General features: G+C 41.2%; 1 protein-coding gene across 1 annotated transcript in view; it reads left to right on the top strand.

The window, feature by feature from the left end:
• LOC128736305 (uncharacterized) overlaps positions 1 to 22,011 on the top strand; it is a 337,844-nt gene extending 315,833 nt beyond the window's left edge. Inside the window, exons 4-6 of the mRNA XM_053830782.1 lie at positions 3,490 to 3,712; positions 17,683 to 17,778; positions 18,664 to 22,011. Coding sequence (XP_053686757.1) covers positions 3,490 to 3,712; positions 17,683 to 17,778; positions 18,664 to 19,468 — 1,124 coding nt within the window. The 3' untranslated portion in view covers positions 19,469 to 22,011. The remainder of the gene's footprint in view (positions 1 to 3,489; positions 3,713 to 17,682; positions 17,779 to 18,663) is intronic.
• The last annotated feature ends 1,055 nt before the right edge of the window (positions 22,012 to 23,066 follow it).

Raw genomic sequence — 23,066 nt, 5'->3', positions numbered from 1 at the left:
CACCCACGCTTTGCTTTACTCTAACATTAATATGTCTTTTTACACATTGGTGATATTTGAAAAAGACAACAGAAAAATGTTTGACAGTGTCTAATCACGGTTGTCATTATGCCAGATAAATGGCGACATAACTAAATGGTGAAGTTATAAAAGAAGGTAAAAGAAAATTTGCAGAAGGAGATGGAACGGAACCTACAAGTGCCCACGGAAGATAGTAATGTCCTAGTACCTGAACTCTAAAAAGCCACCGGTAAGGAACGCTTTCCAGCAGATCTTTATACCCATGGCCGAGGAACGCTGGCAATGGTCCTACTCTGGGATATTTCCAAGATTTGGGATTAGAAGAGCTACCGGAGAAATGGATGGAAGGAGTGTTTTGGGGCGAACCAACCACTGGTTGAAAGCCCCAATAAAATAAGTTAATAAAATAAAATAAAAATGGAAGGAGTGGTTTGTTCCATCTACGAAAAGGGTGATTGGCTCGACTGCTGCAGCTATTGCGGCATAACGATGGTAAACGCGGCCTATATGATAGTCTCCCAGATCCTGTTACGCCGGCTGTCACCGATAGGACAGTGTGTCGTAGGGAATTGTCACGTAGGCTTCACGAGAGCTCACGCCACTATGGACCAAACTTTTACCATCCGACAGATATTGCAATAATGTCGGGAGTACAACGTACCTACACATCACATCTTTTTTGACTTCCAAGCAGCATACGATACAGTTCATCGAGACCAGCTATGGCAGATAATGCACGAGCACGGTGAACCGGATGAACTGACGCAACTGATCAGAGCTACGCTGGATCAATGTATTTCGTGCCCTCTTCGGGGATCCCCTTGAGTTCCTTTGAGACGCGGCGAGGGTTGCGACAAGGTACCGGTGCTTAACTTGCATGCCGTTCAGCATCACTCGTGAGCGGATGAGCCAATCGGAAATCGGAAAGCGGAAGACCCAACACATGAAACGAAGGGACTCAAAGGAGACAATCGTGCGTCTTCCATGAACGGTAACTGTTGACGGCGACGAACTAGGGGTGGCAGATGAGTTCGTGTATTTGGGATCGCCGGTGACCGCGGACAATAACACTAGTAGGGAGATCCAGTGGCTCATTCAAGTAGAAAATCGGGCTTACTTTGCACTTCGCAAACGCTACAATCAAGAAGCATACGCCGCCGTATGACACTGACTTTGTACAAAACGCTCTTAGACCGGCAGCTCTTTCTGGACTTGAAGCGGTGATGCTACTAACGGAGAACATTTGACGATATTTCGTAGAGTACAAACGGAGGCGTATGAATCACAAGCTACAGCAAATGCTTAAAGAGATACCCTTCGTACATCTGGCAAAAGTCGATGGGTTACGGTGGACCGGACACGTTGTAAGGATGCCGGACGACAGTGCGACGAAAACGGTTCACTTCAAAAACCTTACCGATACCAGGAATAGAGGAACCCAACGTGCTCGATTAGGTCGAAAGCAACTTGTTCCTTCAGGGACCCTAGAAAATTAAAGATGAGTGGCCCAAGAACGAGTTGAATCGACTACTTGACACAGCACGAGCTACCACAGTTCTATGCTGATGACGACGACGACGAGGAAAAAGAATTATTATTCCCGTCTCAAAGCTTGACAGCATATTCTAGTCAACTAGAATCAACTAATAATTACCAGTCACGAATCAATTTTAGATACTCTGCCTTGTAACTGTCAGCGCTTGTTGATTTAAGTGATATAGATATAATCAAATTATGAATACGAATCAAAACATACTGTTTGTTACATATTTATAAAAATGTAAACCAGTAAATAATTCATTCAACACAGCCAGTTCCAGTTTCCACTCGGTATGATTTAATCCAGGTTTATAAATTCTAATTTAATGCCCTCGCCAATACTTGTTCGCCCCCAATAAACCTCATCTCATTTGCATTTCTCCTGACTGCGCGCCATAAACAATTTGCACTGATTCATGTCGCGCTGCACTGCTCGATCGCCACGGGCCCTGCGCTGCGTTGCGCTGGCTGGCTGGCTGGCTGGCTGGCAAGAAGGTAATGGCAGAAAACACTCGCAGGAATGGCGCTTTTATGGACAATCAAGTTAATGATTTCATCAGCCCACGCTCCTTTTTTAGGACGACGGCACTGCGGTTGAGTGATTTTTCACACGCTGCGGTCGCTAATAAATCGATCATATCGTATGAGATTTACGTACTCTACAGACGACAGCGGCAAGATAAGCGGTAGACCGTGTGCTCTGGAATATTGCTACTAGTTTGATGCATCTATGCATCTATTGACAATATAAAAACACGCTCGATAGTGTGCGATTCCCGTCTGAAGGGAACTTGAAATTATTCCCCTCAGTGGTCAATATATGGCATCGTTTGTTGCAATAGAATTTTCCCACGCTTCTACTAGATGAATCAACGCAACGCCGGAGTAGATTATAAAATGTTGTTAGACAGCCTAATTATAGATTATCTGGAAAACTTGTTCTAGGTTTCGATTAGATTGATTTGAGATTGCCGCTTCAAGTTTGATCTAATATTTTGCCACCCAACATTTCAGTAATTTCTTAACCTACTCTGTGCTAAATAGATGCACTTTTTATTTATAAATAAACTTTACATTTTGGAAAAGTGTCGTCCTACAGATTTCATACATTTTGTAGCGTCGAATTCCGCGTAGGTAATAACATAGAGACTCACAATGAAGCTTTCATTGATTTTAGCAGTTGAATCGAACTTTGATCACACTTACCAGCGCTGAATAAATGATAGACTCATGAATTACACGAAAGGTAAAACCCGTCCCGTATTGTGCCTAACCCTTCAAAAAAAAGCGCGAATCCCACTGCAAATGTTCAAACAGAAAGCCACCCAGCGCAAACAGAATAGAGAGCCCAATTCAATCGTGATACCGAACGTATCTGCCATCCTTTCATTCATTGATTAAAAATTACGGTACAATTAGACCTCGTTCTGATTTTTTTTTGTTCGTCCTACTTTTTTTGCCGGTTCTCTTTCCGTGTCCGAGTTTTGTCGCTGCCAGTTCGATGACATAATCTCTCACGTTGAGACATGAAAAATTGCACCAGGAAGAAAACGTAAATTAACATCTTAATTAAAAAACTTTTTCCGCTAGATGCTAGAGCTACCTCTGCTTTCGCCGGTCGGAATTCTTCCACGTTATTCCAACAGAACACCGCGAAAAACTTTCAACTTATTGCTCCCTTCCCGTCCCGTTCGAGTACATAAAATCGTTTTATCTTTATAATTCGTTTAAGTTCTCCCGTTCGTTCAATTTGCCTCATTATTTAATTTCACCCGCGCATTCATTAATCTGGATTAGATTAGGAAGAAATCCGTTCGGTTCCGGTGTGCTTTCGTCGCTTCGCTACCTATACAGGGACAAAGCAAAATAAGTCGGTATACGTACTAAATTACATGAATTAATTGTTGTAAACCTTTTCCTTTTCCGCAGGTGTTGGAGTGATCCTGGTGACGGTCAGTGGAGCAGCCTGGCGGATGACGGCTCCCGGGGCACCGCCCTGTCTCGGATTGGGTTCTACCGTGGATCTGGGCCGCTGCTCGCGGCGACCTTGCGGACGTGGTGGCAGCACACCGCACGGGTTGCTCTATCCGGAGTTCCAGCATCGACCACCGCCACCTTCCTACCAGGCTAGCATGCAGGAGTACAGATTAAGGTAGGTACTGATGGGAGGGGGTCTCAGTGCGTGCTGGGAAGCTAGCTAGATCATGCATTATATTCATTATAAATAATTATAAATAATGTGCGTACGCAAGCAATTATACGGTGGTGAAAACCGGCGTCGTTGCTATTTTCTAAAGCTAAAAACCTTGGACCTGCACCTACTTTCAGTGAGCGAGCCAAGATATTCGTATTGTAAATGTATTTTGCGAAATTGAAGAAAGAATATATAGTGCAAGTACCCCCCGAGGCGAGGAAAGTTTGACTGTTAGCAGTTGTAGGGAAGTAATTTGTTCGAAACGTTTTTCAACAACTTGACTTGCACTGCTGAATGTCAGTTGAAATTTGACCTAATTTTTACAAACTATCACAAAGCTGCACAAATTGATGTTTCTCATTGTTCTGGAATATATCTGGTACGCAAAATTAATTTCTTAATATTATGTATGAACAAATTTGTTGACTTCTTCAAACTACGCACGTAATTTGTTTTAATTGTAATTTGTTGCCCACTGCAAAACATGTGTTACAATATTGATGACGACATTCGTGGTGCTATCCTCTCAAACTATTTGGTCCATTATGTTTTGCATGTTCGGGGGGTACCTCTCGCTGCGCATCGCAGCAAATCTTGAATTTCTTGGCACGTGCTCTGCCGATTTACAGGTGTGATTATTTTCGGCGAAATGATAACTGGTTTACTTTTGCGGTGTAACACGTTTCAGTCTATTTTCCGTCGACTATCATTAGCCGCTGTTAAGAAAGCAGGAGATCAACAAATAAAAGAAAAAATTCCTGTAGTATTTTTTCGTCCATAACTGCCGTTGTCATCGAAGAAGTGCACACGTTGTACATATTACTCCATAGCGTCGGGCCCAGGGTGAAATTTTGCGAAACTTCTTCCGTATTATCCACCGTTTTCCATTCCACGACAGTGTCGTAAACAAGCACCCGATTCTGGAAGTAACTGCTCAGGATTCTGCACTCGGGACTCCACATACATCGTCAGCCGGCTAAAAATGACCCTCTCGATGGGCTTGCCGCTTGAATCCAGAAGACACATCGACTGATGAAGGAGTCCTTCCTGACAACACCAGCTTCTGGATATTAGATTTGTCCGAAAAACTACGATCTTCAAGGAATTATGGTAAAGCTGTCCCAGACATGTTCAAGAACACTTGAATCACCGTTTTCAGTGCCACGTTAGGGATTCCATTCGAACTGAGCACCTTCTTATTTTTGAGTTGTCTAGCTACATTTATTACCCAGTTATGGGAGATGCTACGGCAGTAATAACCACAGTTTATATCAACTTATTGCGCAAATGAGTGTTTACAAAAAGAAATTTTAGATCGGTTCCATTTGCCAGGTACCGCATTTTGGCGGCTTATGGGAGGCGGCAGTTGAAAATTTAAAATATCTTCCTCTCATCTCATCTCATTTGCATCCTCAAAACGACGTTATTGATTCCCTAGTTCGTCGTTAGAGACCAGCTGGCTGTTAGTGTAGAACCACTCTTCTGTACTGTGCGGTGTTGATTGCTGCATCGTAGCGTCAGAAAAAGCTATTGACACATTCCAGCGTTACGGGACAGAATTAGCACCCATTTTTGCTGTGTGAACTGCTTCCTGTTTCACCAGTTTTTTGGCAAATACGTTGTAAAATAGTTGGTAAGCGAGGATATTGTCTTCCACTTGAATGCCAAGGATTTGATGAAATAGTAACTGATATACGTAGTAGGGATGGTGTTCCGTAACGCTGAAATGTATCAATTACCTTTACCAGGCATAATTACCCGGCTTTCATAGAACCATGCCTTAGGAGCTTCTTGGTACAGATCCTTGAAGCAGTTGCGGCGGCTATGATTTATTCTCTATACCAATGCAGCTCTGGCCACCACATCACGCTCTTTTCGAGCTGCTATGCATCTTCTGGCAGTCTTCTGGCTTGTATAAAAATACAAGTTAATTTTCTGAAGAAATAACAATTCTATCTTTATCAGGTGCAGGACTATAGAGCATTTTCTTCGAAAGTTCTTCAAAAGTTAGTTTTTCAGACTTAACTTTTTATGGTTAAATTTAACAAGAACAGACTGTATTAGACAATTATCAAAGGACGGAAAATACACTTTTGAGCAGAAGACTGCAAATCTCTAGGACATTTACTTGCTAAGTTATCACGTTTTCAGGCTTTATTTATTTCCTTAGCATCACGAGCCAATGCTGTAGAATGGTACAAATAGAGACATGAAATCAATACTTCACCTTGAAGTTTGGATCAAACACTATAAACCTGTACAGGTGCTATTTGTCCGTACCCACCCTAGTACGGAAAACATATGTTTTAATAGTTTTTATAACTGCTTAAATTTTTATCAAGCTCTCTATGAACTCTATGAATTTTTTTCCTTTCGTTTTTAAAACTTGCATGGTCTAGAAGTTTATGGTAACTATAAATTCAATTATTTTTTGTGTGTTATAAAATGTTAGTGTGTTATAAAAAACAGTGTGCATGCATTAAGATTAAGGTGATACGCAAAACACGTAAAAAATATGCTTGGCGTATCATGAACCTGGGTGAGGACGAGCGTCACCTGTACCAATATTTGTAATATTTAATCTAAGCTTCAAGGTGAAGCACTGATTTCATATATCCACTTGCCCTATTTTATCCTTGAGGCTCGTGATGCTAAGAAAAAAAGCTTGGATATGCGTTAACTTAGCAAGTAAATGTCCTAGAGATTTGCGGTCTTCTGCAAAAACGTGTATTCTGAGTGCTCCGATAATTGTCTAGGTCAAAGCGTTCTTTTAAAATGCATCCATCAAGAGCTAAGTATGGAGAACTAGTTTTGAAAGAGCTTCGAAAGATAATACTCTATATCTCCGCACCTGATAGAGATAGAAATGTTGTTTCTTCAGAAAGTTTGTTTGTCTTTATGTTTTGTTCAACTTTGTCGAAGAAACTATGGCTGTGTTTGCCAACACAAAAATGTTATTCTCTTCTTTTTATTATAGTAAATCATGACTAACTATTGACATTTTCAAAAAAAGGGAGGGGGGTACTCCTACGAACAAAAGTTTCGAAGACACAATATTGCTAAAATGAAAGCAAAAGATGGTACGAAAAAACCCGAATTAATCCACCTAGCGGCGTGACCTAGCCTTTCTACTGCCACAATAATAATTATTTAATTTCTCAGGAACATCTATAATTAACTTGACTATATTTTTAAATATCCGTTCCGTATTCCTCAAAATCCTTATTTGCCAGTAAAATTCACAACGTATTGCGAAGAATAATTATATTTTCTTTCCTTGGGTGCGTAAATATTTGTAAGCGTCATTTATGTTATTTGATGAACACCTTATTTAGTTTTATAATCGGTCGGCCTTAACTTTCGGGTTTCAGAGCCACATACGAAACTTGTTTTGAACTGACAATGTTTTCATAGCAGATTTTTTGATATTTTTTTTTTGAGTGGTTTTAGTCCATAGGGTAGATTTTTTTTTGATATTTTGATATTAATATCATGCGTTCAAAAGTTAGCATCTTTGAAAAACAAGAGTTCAGAAAAATTATTATTATACTTCGCTTTTGAAGAAAAAGGATACCTACAACAAAATGATTAATCTCAAAATTTTACTATTAGTTTGCTTGGCTTCAATTTTGCAATATATCTGAATTAGAAAAAATAACTGAATAGAGCATTAGATATGAAAAAGAGAAATTGAACTTTTTCTTAGCTGGCGCTCCTTCAGATAATTATTTTTGCATGAAAATCAAAACTTGACCTTCTTTTGAATGTACTTTCATGAAAAGATAGTCATTAGCTTGATCGCATCGTTTTTACAATGTTAGAGGATTAGGAAAACAAGATGAGGTCGAAAAATAGTGCAAAAACTGCGCCATAAACATGCTTGATAATGAGAAATATGATCGATATGATTTCCAGTGCTTGTCATTTTTGATTTATTTTTTAAAACATGATACATGACATAAGACATCTGTCCTTTAAAATGTCACTAACGAAAACAAATCTTACCAAGTTACTACCGTGCAACGTTTACTTCCTATTTTTCATATAACATTTCTAAGCTCTAGTATCTATGGATTGAAAAGAGCATATATTGATGCGCAAAATTTGTTGGAAATTTGTATAAATTTATTTGGAAAAATCAACTCACTAGTATTTTGATCCTATACACCACTATACTTATATACTTAAATTAACTGCTTTTCTCCCTCCGCTTTTTGCTTTTCTTGTACAATTGTGAGCAACAGCAAGTGAAGAAAATGACTATTAAATTCTGAAATCAAAGAAAAGATAAAACTTTTCGATTGAATCCCACTATTTAATATTTACTTGCAACAGATACGTAGTTCACCTACGACGTGCAGGCTTCATCAGTGTCTTATTTCAAAGCGTATACGTATCTGTCGCGAATAAATATTAAATAGTGGAATTTAGTCGGTAAAAGTTTTTTTCTTTTCTTTTATTTCAGAGTTCGTATTCCACTAAGGCTTCAAACACTGCTGACTATTGACATGTTTCTCACTTTTCTTGAATTTCATTGCAAATTGTCATCACATACACATACATACATACATACATACATACATACATACATACATACATACATACATACATACATACATACATACATACATCGCACACATTGAATACAAGCAACATTTGATTGATACGTTTTGATTTCACACGTTTTAACGGTTTAATATACGGGGCTTAAATGTTAAAATTTGAATAACTTTTGAATGAACCGTCCGATTTCAAATAACTCGGTTTCGTTTGATAGATCTCAGCAGTAATTTTCAAATAATAATAAAATGTGTGATGTTTTTCATTGAATTAATTCTTAAATGTTACAAAAATATGTTTTAAATACTATTTTTTCACATTTCTTTATGTAACTTTCAAACTACAAGTCCAATCATCATGAAATTTGGAAGTTAAGGGTTTGTAAGGCTCCTCTTTCATATGCAATCAATTTGTTCAAATCGGTTAAGGGTTCTATGAGATAATGAAGTCCCATATTTTTCGTATTTTTATACATAACTTTTGAACTAAAAGTCCGATCAGTATGAAATTCAATAGCGACCAATGGGACACCTAGACCTTTCATTTGACACTAAGAACATTAAAATCGGTCCAGCCATCTCCGAGAAAAGTGAGTGAGATTGAAAAGCGTTACATACACACACACACACACACACACACACACACACACACACACCCACACACACACACACACACACACACACACACACACACACACACACACACACACACACACACACACACACACACACACACACACACACATACACACACACACACACAGAAAATGCTCAGTTTTCGAAACTGAGTCGAATGGTATATAACATTCGGCCCGCAGGACCTTCTTCCCATTTCCGGTTTTCCAAGTGATTTCTATACCTTTATACTATATATTTATATAGTAGAAAGGCAAAAAGTTCCACTTTTTACCTTTTTGGACCACTGTGAACTAATGTTCTATTGGTTACCCAAATACTTTGCAAGAATTCTGACGACACACAACGATTCCGTTGTCCATTGCTACAATAGTTGTTGTGTAATAATTGAGCTTGTTCTGGGCTTTCTCCATCACTACTGGCCCGCCTTCACCTTTTTGTACGCTGATCATTTGGAGTGGTTTCCTTCTTTTTTGACGTAGACTAAGATCTTTTGACAACATATCGGGGTGCAGTTTCAAAATCGAAAATTGTGATGAGTAACGGAAAAGATCAACTTATATAGCTTGCTTATAGGTCAACAGTCTATCGAAGGATTTCGAATGTTAGTACACCAATGGATAATAAAGATTTCTAGAGCCAGAGCCAGAATTGGGGTCAGGGTCAGGGAAAGAGTCAGAGCGAGACCGAAGGCCAGCGTCAAAGTCAGGGTTAGAACCAGCGTTAGGGTAGAGCCAGATCCAGAGCAGTTCAGAGTCAGAGCCAGAGTCAGGGTCAGGGTCAGAACTAGGGTCAAGGTCAGGGTCAAAGCCAGAGTCAAAACCAGGATCAGAGCCAGGATCAGAGCCAGAATCAGGATCAGAGTCAAAGCCAGGGTCAGAGTCAGAGCCAGGGTCAGAGTCAGTACCAGGGTCAGAGTCAGTACCAGGGTCAGAACCAAGGTCAGAGTCAGAGCCAGGTTCATGGTTAGAACCAGAGTCAGGGTTAGCGACAGAGTCAGTCAGGGTCAGAGTCAGAGCCAGGATTACGATCATGGACAGGGTCAGAGCCAGAGCCAAGATTAAGAGTTAGAGTCAGAGTCATAGACAGAGTCAGAGCCAGAGTTAGAGCCAGGGTTAAAATCAGAGCCAAGATCAGATTCAAAGCCAGAGTGAGGATCAGAACCAGGGTTAGGGTCAGAGCCAGAGCTAGAGCCAGATTAGGTATCAGAGTCAGAGCCAGCGTTAAAGTCAGAGCCAGCATCATGGTCAGTGTCAGAGTTGGAGATAGAGTCAGGGTCAGAGCCAGGGTGATGATCAGCATCAGAGCCAAATCCAGGGTCGGGGTCAGAGCCAGGGTCATGGTCAGCAAGATTACGGTTTGGGACAGGGTCAGAGCCAACGCTAGGGCCATGGCCAGAGTCAGAGTTAGGGTCAAAGCAAGCGTCAGAGTCTGAACCAGAGTCAGAGTCCGAGACAGATTCAGTGTCAGAGCCAGAGCCTTAGCCAGGGTCAAGGTCAGAGTCACAGCTAGAGTCAGGGTCAGGGCTAGAGCCAGGATCAGGGTTAGAGCCAGAGTCAGAGCCATGTTCAGGGTCAGACTCAGTGGCAAGGTCAGAGTCAGCACCAGGTTCTTGATTAGAACCAGAGTCAGCGTTAGAGTCAGCCAGGGTCATGATCAGGTGCAGGGTCAGAGCCAGGGCAGAGTCAAAGCCAGGGTTACGGTCATGGACAAGGTCAGAGCCAGACTCAGGGTCACGGACAGAGTCAGAGCTAGAGCTAGAGCCAGGGTTACAACCAGAGCCAAGGTCAGCGTTAGAGTCAGCCTTTGTCATGATCAGGTGAAGAGTCAGAGCCAGGCAGCCAGGCCAGAGTCAGGGCCAGGGTTACGGTCAGGGACAGGGTCAGAACCAGAGCCAAGATTAGGTTCAGAGTTAGGATCAGGGTCAGGGCCAGAGTCAGAGCTAGAGCTAGGGTTAGAATCAGAGCCAAGGTCAGTGTTAGAGCAAGGTTCATTGTTAGCGTCAGAGCTAGAGCCATAGTCAGGGTTAGAGCCAGAGTGAGGATTAGCGCCAAAATCATGGTCAGCGTCAAATCCGGAGCCACAGCCACTGTCAGAGCCAGGGTCAGGGTTAGGGTCAACACCAAGGTTAGGGTCATAACCAAAGCTTGTGTCAGAGTCACAGCCATGGTCAAAGTTAGCGCCAGTGTCAGGGTTAGAGCCAAGGTCAGGGACAGAGCCAGAGCTATAGCCAGGGTCAAGGTCAGAGTCACAGCTAGAGTAAGGGTCAGAGCCAGAACCATGGTCAGGGTCAGGGTTAGAGTCATAGCCAGGGTCAGGGGGACCTTGCGTCCGCAGTGGTTCAATCAAGTTCTATACCGATGGGTCAAAGGTGGGAATCAAAACGGGTGCTGGAGTGTACGACCCCAGAACTAGAATATCTATAGCAATGGGAGATTGGCCAACAGTTTTCCAGGCTGAGCTAGCTGCTATAATAGAATGTGCAAACGTCTGTCTCAAAACGAAATACAGGCATGCTAATATCTGCATTTTCTCTGACAACCAAGCGGCACGAAAAGCGCTTAAATCTTTTAAGTGTTTCTCAAAACTTGTCTGGGATTGCATTTGTTTCTTACGGCAACTGAGCCAGGTAAGCTCGGTAAATCCGTACTGGGTCCCTGGTCATTGCGGAATAGATGGAAATGAAGTCGCAGACGAACTAGCCAGATGTGGTTCTAACTCTCCATTCACAGGTCCGGATCCATTCTGCGGTATCTCGGACTGTGTGATGAAGAGTGGGTTGAAACAATGGGAAAGCCGAATGATTATGGCCAATTGGATGGCTGTACAGTCGCTCAAACAATCAAAGAAATATATAATGCCTAGTATTAAGGTTACTCAGAAGCTGTGGAGTCTCAATAAGAGAGATCTCAGCACGTTTACTGGTCTGGTGACAGGACATTGCCCGAGTAAATATCATCTTCGGAATCTCGGTTTCGTGCAAGATGATATATGTCGCCTGTGTAATACCGAGAGCGAAACCTCGGAACACTTACCCTGCAATTGTGGAGCACTAATAGGACGCAGACTGCAGTATCTCAAAAAGGCCCTACTAGAGCCTAGGGAGATCTGGTTTGCGTCGCCGATCAGGATTATAAGGTTTATAAACCATGTTATCCCTGATTGGCCTCTGTCTCGCTCCAGCTACCAGCCTACCACTTCCTCAATAAGTGATAGGTAAGCCTGAAGCGTTCAGCAAAAGAAACAATGCCAATGGGGCCTACCACAATAGTTCAAAATAATGGACGCAGCGGTGAGAGTACCCAACAGAAAAGGTAGGGTCTGGATCAGAGCCATGGTTACGGTTTGGGACAGGGTCAGAGCCAGCGCTAGAGCCATAGCCAGAGTCAGAGTTAGGGTCAAAGCACGCGTCAGAGTCTGAACCAGAGTCAGGGTCACAGCCAGATTCAGAGTCAGTACCAGAGCATTAGCCAGGGTTAAGGTCAGAGTCACAACTAGAGTCAGGGTCAGAGCCAGAGCCAGGGTCAGGGTTTGAGCCAGAGCCAGAGTCAGAGTTATGGTCAAGGTCAGACTCAGTGGCAAGGTCAGAGCCAGCGTCAGGTTCTTGGTTAGAACCAGAGCCAGGGTCAGCGTTAGAGTCAGCCAAGGTCATGGTCAGGTGCAGAGTCAGAGCCAGGGTTACGGTCAGGGACAGCGTCAGAGCCATAGCTAGAGCCACATCCAGAGCCAGGGTCAGGGTCAACACCAAGATTAGGCTCAGAGCCACAGCCTGTGTCAGAGTGAGAGCCAGTGTCAGGGTTAGATCCAAGGTCAGGGACAGAGCCAGAGCTGTAGCCAGGGTCAAGGTCAGAGTCACAGCTAGAGTCAGGATCATAGCCAGAACCAGGGTCAGGGTCAGGATTAGAGTCATAGCCAGGGTCAGGGTCCCAGCCAGAGCTATAGCCAGAGTCAAGTTCAGGGTTAGATTCAGGGTCGGGCCTAGAATCAGGGTCAGAGTCAGAGCCAGGGTCAGGGTCAAAGTCAGCGTCAGTGTCTGAGCTGGGTCAGAATTGCTCATCGCGGTCAAGTTGGTTATCGCGGTCATGTTGGTCTTCAAATCTTTGACATCTGACTGGACATTTGCGACTCAACTTTTGTAAATTATCCAAAAATGCTATCAAAATTCAAGCAGTCACTGTCGCTGCGGAAAGAGCGTTTTCTACAAAATATGACTTTCATGAAGCACCATATTACTTGGCTGAACGACTGAACAAAACAGGAATGAGTATAAAAAAAATATTTTTTTTATATTAAAATAATCAAAGAGTTTTATATTCAAAGTTGTATAAGTATAGAATACATCTGAATCTACATTTTTGCATTAGGCATTTATTCCTTCCCGACTTTTAAAATACAGAAAAAAATATTCGGCAAAAACGGTTGAGTGAATCTGAATTACCGCGTCTTTATTTTGATTCCTGTCATCAGTTTCCGTTTAGTGTTCAACACAACGAGTATTTGGTTCTTCTTTAGGTTTTAATTGACGGTGACCCAATAATTCATGATTGGGTGGAGCCGGCACTCAAAAAAATCGACACGTCGCATCCACATGATAAATCATGTAAACTTCTGCACAGCAACTTACATTCACTTCATGTATTAGTTAATGGGAAAGTTGATAAAATTTACCGGGATCGCTCGTAAACTGCTTGAGTGTGAGTGTTAGCTACCAATTACGTGTCACGTAATCTAGCTCTCTGCGTACCTCTGGTAGCAACCGGATTCGAGCTACACACCATTTTGACCGACGTTCTCCTTCCACATCTAGTGCCAGTTGAGGATTATCGGACATATTGGCGTTTGTACATGGTAGGTTAATGGTCTCAGCTGCAATGAAAATGTTGCTTTTGAAGAAGCCATAGGTCACAGTCTACCAAGGCAGATATTTGCTAGAAAAATTCGACAGTTGCATATGCTTGATAATGTCTGCCACCTTTCTAATTTCTGTTGTCAAATTAAACTCCTGCTTAGGAAGTTATTGCGATTATTATCTAAAATTTTTCTTTCGTAGGTTTAGTTGTGCGCCTAAAAGTTGCGCGCAGCTCTGTTCTGGTTGCTCGCAGTCAAAGTATCTCTTTTACACTCACACGAAATCTCGTAAGAAACTGTCAACGCAAGAGTGATGAGAAAAGCAACAATATTTCTCTCTCGCTCATCAGTTGAATGCTAGGGTAGCTTGCTTCGTGTTTGCCCGTTCAAACATGCACTCAAAATAATCCGCACATAACTAATGGAAAATTTCCATATGAAAATCCTTAAGATTATTATGTGCCTCATATAAACACAATCCGCCCAGAAGTACACATGAAAATTATATGCATATGAATAGTATGTGCAAATTTTGAAGGTAAATTTTAAAAACACATAAATGGTAACTGTTTGGCACATAAAGTTCATTTACTGGGCACATGGAAAAAATCTATGTGTGAAACACATAGAAACTATACGAAAAGTTTTCTCAGTGTGGAAAAAATTTTTACAAACGCCATCAGTTGTTTGTAAGTCTGTACGTAATAGAACAAAACAAATGTTATCTAAGCAAAGAATAAGAGCATAAACATAGAAAACTTACACGTGCTTACACTGTCAATAATACATGATTTACCTTTGCGCACAACTATATGAAGCTGAATAACGAGATATTTTCTCGGGAAGCACAATATTTGAAGTCAAAGCTATGAAAATTTGGCAACTTCGTCGTGCTTGCGAGAACCTAGGGTGATTTATATATTTTGGACAGGTGTTACGCGTACGCTATTTTGGATATTTCCATTCGATTTTACCGTACTCCACCCTACTCCAAACGAATCCGGACGAAATTGACCATAGATTTAACTGTTGTTTTTATGGTGATCTACCATAACATCTAAGGTAAATTTCGTATGATTTCGTTAAATTTTGGTAGTCGTCTTGTTTCGATTACCGTAACGATTTGGGGTCACATGATGTAGGCGTTTTTGCAATGACTCGGTCGGAGAGGTTGTAGATCCGCTTGAAAACTTTAGCTACTCTTTCAATTTTCCCTTAATTTAGGCTTCTTAACTGTTAACAAACCTTCTCCGAACAGTTTTCTTATGTTCGTAACGGTTGATTTGACCACTTTTTACGATTTTTCCTATTGGATCTTTATTCGGAAAATCATTTTTACAGTCGCGGTGCATTTTGGGAGGAACAGGTTTTTAAATAAACGGAATTAGCCGTACTGGTGCGAGTTAAACCCAAAATTGGTTCAACACTTGCATAACAAAACAAAGCCTTGGGTATAAACGTCTTTAAGACTTGCCCTATCTTTATCGACAGAGTTCACAGCCGGTTATTAGAGTACATGGCAATTACGGGGTAAGTGCAACGGTCTTACTGACTTTAGCAGCACCGTCCAGCCATGTTTAGAACATACGACGGCTGGCTTGTTAGACCAGCTTCGTACCTTGAAGCTTACTGGGCGATTGATTCACCCCGAAAACTAACGATTTGGTGGTCATTGGTCCATACTTCTTTAAAAATGAAGAAAGTAGTACGATTACGATTAATAATGACAATCCCAAGCAACAATCTGAATTTTATTGTACTCTCATGGTGGTCTTCAAGACCCATCTTTGTCTTAAATACCATCATACGAGTATAATAAAACCCAAATTGTTACTTGGGAATAGCACGCCATCGCGTTAACCAAATTTTTGTTTCAAAAATTTGATGATATTTATGGCGATGACTTTTTTGCAGCAAGGTGGTACAACATGCCACATTGCGTCCATTACAATGGGTATATATATATATATATATATGTTACTCTTGTTGACTTTTTCGGTGAGAAATAAGAACTAAAATGTTTTCAGCGGACGTTTCGACTTACTATGCTTCAGTCATAGTATTGATTGATTGATTGAACTATTGATAATAGTTATAAAGAACGAGGCAGTGAGAATAGATGTTCAACGCGTAGTAAATGACTGAAGCATAGTAAGTCGAAACGTCCGCTGAAAACATTTTAGTTCTTATTTCTCACCGAAAAAGTCAACAAGAGTAACATATAGAATTTTACGGTGACAAACCCCAACAATAACATTACAATGGGTTTTGTGCGTGGAATATTCGGTGAATCGATAAATTCCCGAAACGGATCTTTCTGTTTACCACCAATGTAATAAGATTTAACACCGTTAGACTATTTTCTGTTGGAGTCAAATTAGATCGAAAACCAGAACCGTAAATCAATAAACCAGCTGCAATTCAAGACCTTGGACAGAGCATTCGGACCACTTTAGCGGCCGAAAAACTGAACATAGTAAGTGAAAATTGAACCAAAAACTGTATAAAGTCGTGGCGGCGATTTTAAAAATATCATATTTAAATTTTAAATGGGATAAAATATTTCAATTTTGAAGTTAGGTTAACCCTTTTGAATACCATTTTAAACGAACGGGAAAAAATGTTCCCAAATCTAACAGTGTTTAAGCTGTCGCTGCCTGAAAATTCATCGAATGTGTGAAATACAAACTAATTGTACTTTTATGGTTCAACTAGAGTCATTATTTGCGAACAGCTATACAGTATTGTTTATAGGCTTGCGTGAAAATTCAAACAAATGCTGCTGCATATTTGTACAACAAATATCGATCGTGTTCCTTCCGTTCTACTCTATTTTAAGTGAACAATTCCGCAGAGTTAACACAAACACCGTGATTTCATTGCAACACCAGACCAGTTTATCCTACCATTACTCAAAATTAATTATACAGATAATAACACGACCAGTCTGAATAATTCAATTACTAATTAAAACAATTTCGCAAATGAGATTTAGACAAATGGTACATCGGAGAGCAGTTTCCGCATTTGCATTTGAAGGTACACACACACCCACACTCGCCCGTACACTGCACTACTGGTGAAGATAGTCACTTTTCCAGCAGCGAAGCCATGGCCATTATTTACAATTCTTGCTGGCCTAAACCGGAGCCGCAAGACCAGTAAGTGTAGTGCGGCAGAGGTGGCGGAATGCATAAAGGCAGCTAGCCAGATAGAGCGCGGTATGACAAAGTTTACCACGGACGTCCGTACCCGACTTCACCCGTCAGTGGGTGGCTTGCTTTCACGACGACGACGCTGCTGCGCTGATATGAAGTGATACGTGTGTGATTTGTTTCCCCCGCCGGTTGCTGGCGGATGTCCATGAAAACGGAGTCGCACTTCACAACGGCCAAGATCCGGTCTGGTCGGTCGGAAGCGTAGCTGGGATTAATGGGGACCGACTGGTCCCATGAAGAGTGGTCTACTTCGAATGTTGTAACAGCCTTCTGGTTCGAAATGTTGAGTTTTGTGATTCTCCACGCCTACACTAGTGACGTGACCGTGCCTAAATGTTGTATGCTAATTATTTAGATTAACAATTTGGCCATTTATCTCTATTACGGTGGCCCTGTCTCGGGGGAAAATGTTTATACCTGCTCTTACCTACCGGCGATGTCAGACGCATTTATTGCGTTAGAGTTACGACCAGCTACCGGGATTTATCATTCGAAATAGTAAATCAAAATAGAATGCGACACGGTACCGTGAAAATGCCCGTTTAATATTTAATTACTGCAGTTTATAATGCAACATAAACTCCGAACCGAAAGCTGCATCCACAACTGCTGATGCACATCTATTTCATTAGAATAATGACCACTATTTTTCTTTGATCAATTTCAGGCTTCTTTTACTCGATAGAGACCGCCAATCTGGAAGAATGCGCAGTACGGCTTCACCTCCGCCAACATATCGGTCTAACGTCGGGAGTCTCCTTAGGTAAGTGACCAGTCCCGGACCATTCGGCATCGTAGTTTTCTAGCAAAGAGGATTTTTGGTTTTCACGGCAGGCCTAGACTCTAGTTACACTTTTCGCCACTTTCAGTAACAGGATAAATAACCGGATCGAATCAACCATTAATGCGACGACAATTACGTGCAACCGCGGTGCCTTTTGATTGGATGACTTGTAATTAACAAACATTAATAAATGAATGCAATTTGCACGTTGTCATTCGATTATTCGCTTGAATAATTGATTTTATATTTTATATGAAATGGAACGGTGATTAATTATGTGGTAAAATATTTTTCAACGGCACTGATTACGGGAGTGGTTACAATGGTAATCTCTGTTGCTTCGAATTGATTTTCGACAACAGTTAATGTAGGACAAATATTAAACTGTTGGCTTTGCGTTTGTAGTTATTTATTTGTTTAGGAAATGGAGTTGTATGTGACCCACATTTCATGACACAGGGAAAGGCAACGGTAGACATTTGTGGCGCTAAGTGACGGAGCAGCTCAATTTAAAATGTGTGAAATAGGTGAAAATTTTAGCTCACAACACAGGGAGAACTAGCAGAAGCAAGCAAAATAAACTTAAAGACTTTATAGCACTCCAAGAACAGACAGTCCAACAAACATTTTTGTTTAAGAGTAGCTTATTCAACCATTGTATAGCTAAAACCAATGGAACAAGTGCTTGAGAAGCTGCTATACAATTAAAATGTTTCTTGGTAGAGGCTTAGAGAACTAGTCCATCTTGTGGGAAGTTTGTAAAGCAGAAAAAATCAATGTTTAGTTTCATATAAATATACAAAACCATACCGTACTGCAGCACTATACTAACAAGCATCATCCTTCGTTTCATCCCGTCCACAGAATCCCGCTCACCTCACGGTACAACAGCAGTGGCTCGAACAATAACGCAAACGGTGCCGGAATAACAGCCGCAGGTGGGGGCGCTAGCAGCAGCAGCACCGCCACCAGCATATTCGGTGGCATAAGTGGCATCATAAGCGGTGCCATGGGCAGCAGTACAAACAGCGTTAACGTGGCAACTCAATCATCGCAACCGTCGGCCGGTAACCCACCGGACATCGCAGTGGATCCGGATCCGAGCGGTCAACCCCCGCCGACTTATCGCACCATTGACCGCAGGAATTCATCAACGTCGGTGAAGTCGGTGCAACCGGCGCCAGGCACGGCGACATCTGCTGGGACGACGACATCGGCTGGCGAATCCTGTGGCGGCAGTGGTGGTGGTTCGGCTCTAATAAATGACGATAATATTGCTTCTACGACGGGTCAACCGGTGGCTGCCGGCCGTACGCCTTCGATTATTAAAGTTGACAATGGTAAATCAGTACCGGCCGCCACCGCCGCCGGTTTGGCGAAAACGCAACCCACGTCGGTACCGCACGGTACAGACCCGGTGTCACATAAACAACGAAACTCAATTACACGCGAAATAATTGAGAATGATAGTAACGCGGGGAGCGAAAATGTTGCAAACAAGGACTTAGTTACGATTGTTACCATTTCCGGCACGGTCGAACAGCCGAAATTGAATAAATCTGCGCCGGGCGTCGATGCGACCGACACCAGTGGTGTCAGTGTCGGGAAGGCAGCCGCCCTGGCAAAGCCGGTCCAATTGCCCGAGAACGGAACAGTGGCACATCTGTAGCCGGACCGTTCCGTGGTCGTTCGCGACGGCACCGGTGCCACCAATGCGCTCATCGCTCATCGATGCTAGTTTTTTTGTATGTGTTCAGTCATGGGAACGTACAACTAAACCTACATTGACGAGGGGATGCGTGCAGGAAACCAATAAAACGCCATGGAAGTCTAGTTTTGCTACGCATGTTTTCTGTTGTTTTTTTTTTGTTCGAGGGTGGTTTCGGTTCGACATGGCTGTGCAGTGATGAAGCATTATTTCTCGTGATCGGGTTTTCGTGCACAAAAGAACCTTTAGGAGGCTGCTGGACCCTCGGTAACCTGTTATTTTCACAATTAGCATGATCAGTGGATGGTTGATGTAAAACTAAATGTTTGTTAGGTTGGGATTGAACAGGAAGAATTTAAGAAATATCCTGTTAGATGGTTGGTGCTGATACTAAATTAGCGATCGCAATAGAGTTTGATGGTTGAGTATAAATTCAATAATTGTTTCGTTTTTCGTAGAAGAAAAGTACCCCTCTTGCGGCGTAATCTTTACTATTTCCTGGAATTTGCAGTTAAAAACGACGCCGAATCTAATACCAGACTTGTTTTATGTAATTCAGAGCTGGTTCTGATTCGATTTTAATACATTTTTAATCTCACAAAGTTCTAAATTAAGTAATGTCTGCATGTCTCCTTTGACAAGCCGTTGGTTAGTATCTTAGTAGAATCATTCCATTCTATTTCAAGTGGCTTTAGCATAGGTTTATTCTCAGGTCTTTCATTACCTTTGCCTTCGTGCTAGTTTCTAATATTACCCCGACGAAGCCTTTTGCCAGTGGAAAAGACACTCTTATGGCTAAGTTTACGGGTCAGAGCAATGAGTCCTCATCACGGACGACTATAATTGGACATAGTATACATGCGGTGCGGAACAAGTGGGTAAAGTAGAGCAAGCATTGAAGGAAGGATAAACCCCATTACATCATGAGCACGCATAAAATTTATAATAAGCATATCGCTCACTCGAGCAATATCACAATAGATCAACGGTACTGATCGTAGTGATGAATCCACATGGAAATAAAAGTATTGAAATATACTATTTGAAATAACAATATTGGCTTTGTTACACACTCAAAACGATCTCTTTAATGACTCTATAAACCCAAAATTACTCATAAAAACCACAATAAGGTCGCTATAAAAGGGAAATAAAAGTGAATGCTTGAATTTGGCGTAAAACGTACGATTTGTTGTATGTAGGCTAAAATAACAAAAAAAAGGAAGCTCTAATTTAACTCATTTTTGCGTACCTTTTTATGCCAGCTCCGCAAAAAGTATTGCTTTGTTCGAATTGGTTCATCAATTTTGTGTAAATTTGGTCTTTGTCGACTATCCAGAAATGGCAATTTGAGTTTAACTGCACTTCTATTGTGCGGTTTTATAGGCCATTGTGGTCGCTAAAATCGTTCTAAGAATGTAATAATTCCAATGCAATTATTTAGGTACTTTACGTACTGTTTTTGATTGAATTTTCTAAACGGTTTCTATATTGCATACACAGGGGTTAGACGAAATAATTTTGACGAAATTTTATTTATTTTTATTTTTAGCCATTTTCAGATGAAACCAAGTGTATTTGATGGGTTTTTTTTAGTTTTTCTAATAAATTTCAAGATTCGCAGTACCCAGTGGACACCGGAGACATTCCGGGTTGTCGGGAGGTATGTCAAAAACTGATGTATTTTTCATCGCTTGTATCTTTTTCTGTCATGGGAATTAAATAATATTCACATTTTATCTGAAAACTAGGCTTCATTTACAGTCGATTAGTGGAAAAAGACCGGAAATCCGTTGAGAAACAACCTAGTTACCTAGTAATATCTATTAGTCTGACCATTTTAGAACAGTTACACTCTCAAGTCCGTACACTGATAAAAATAGACATGGCGATACCAAGGGAACTGACACATGGATTTAATGTGCAATTATAGTTAACTAGCTGACCCGACAAACTTCGTATTGCCACAAATTAACCTGTGTTGTACATAAATCATGAATCTCGGATGATCTTTGTCACAATCTCGAGTTGGGCGGCGCTTCCGACGGCGGGTCACCGGCAACACTCGCGACCGTCTCGTCCTGAATGAACTAGTGTTACTATAGATAGTTTTTGTGGTCTTGTATTGACTAATGTTTTATGGAAGAGTCTCGAATTTCTCGAGCTCGATTAGTTTTTGAGTTTCGCAAAAATTTCTGTTTTATTTGTATGAGAGTCCATATTCCCCTACCACAGGGGTCAGAGGTCTCTAACTATCGTAAAATAAATTCAAGACTCCAAAATCTCCCACATGCCAAATTTGGTTCCATTTGCTTGATTAGTTCTCAAGTTATAAGGAAATTTGAATTTCATTTGTATGGGAGCTCCCCTCTTAAAAGGGGAAGGGGTCGTAATTCACCATAGAAAAAATTTCTGCCATCTAAAACACCCACATGATAAATTTGGTTCCATTTGCTTGATTAGTTCTAGAGTTATGAGGAAATTTGTATTTCGTTTGTATGAGAGCCCCCCCTCTTAAAAAGGTAAGGGGTCCTAATTCATCATAGAAAAAATGGTTGCCTCCAAAAACACCCACATGCCAAATTTGGTTCCATTTACTTGATTAGTTCTCGAATTATGAGGAAATTTGTATTTCATTTGTGTAGAAGCACCCCCTCTTAAAGTTGGGAGGGGTCCTAATTCACCATAGAAAATATTTTTGCCTCCAAAAACCTCCACATGCCAAATTTGGTTCTATTTGCTTGATTAGTTCTCGAGTTATGAGGAAATTTGCATTTCATTTGTATAGGAGCCCCCCTTCCTAAAGTGGGGAGGGGTCCCAATTCATCATAGAAAAAAATTTTGTCTCCAAAAACACCCACGTGCCAAATTTTGTTCCATTTGCTTGATTAGTTCTCGAGTTATGAGGAAATTTGTATTTCGTTTGTATAGGAGCCCCCCCTCTTAAAGTGGGGAGGGGTCTTTATTTACCATAGAAAATATTTTTGCCCTCGAAAACTTTCACATGCCAAATTTTGTTCCATTTGCTTGATTAGTTCTCGAGTTATGAGGAAATTTGTATGGAAACCCCCCTTTTAAAGAGGAGAGGAGTTATAATTCCCCTTATAAAGAGGGGAGGGGTCTCAATTTACCATAGAATAAATTCTTGTCACCGAAAACACCCACATGCCAAATTTTGTTCTATTTGCTTGATTAGTTGTCGAGTTATGCAGAAATTTGCGTTTCATTTGCATGGGAGCCCCCCCTCTTAGTGGGGGGAGGGGTTTCTAACCATCACTAAAACCTTTCCTGGCCCCAATAAACCTCTACATGTATATTTCCATGCCGATTGGTTCAGTAGTTTTCGATTCTATAAGGAACATACGGACAGACAGACAGACAGACAGAAATCCTTCTTTATAGGTATAGATTTTGTTTCATATGCCAATCATTCGGGTATCAAAAGTTGTTCCCTTCAATTTAACGTGAAATATTTTATAAGCAAAACATATTAAATGGTCATGTTTTTCCAGCAAACTTGAGTCAGCTTGGCAATCAATGTTTCTGCACTGCAATCTGC

Source organism: Sabethes cyaneus, chromosome 2, assembly GCF_943734655.1.
Source record: "Sabethes cyaneus chromosome 2, idSabCyanKW18_F2, whole genome shotgun sequence".
NCBI lineage: Eukaryota > Metazoa > Arthropoda > Insecta > Diptera > Culicidae > Sabethes > Sabethes cyaneus.
The sequence above is the reverse complement of the archived record's forward strand: the minus strand, read 5'-3'. Positions and strand labels throughout refer to the sequence as shown.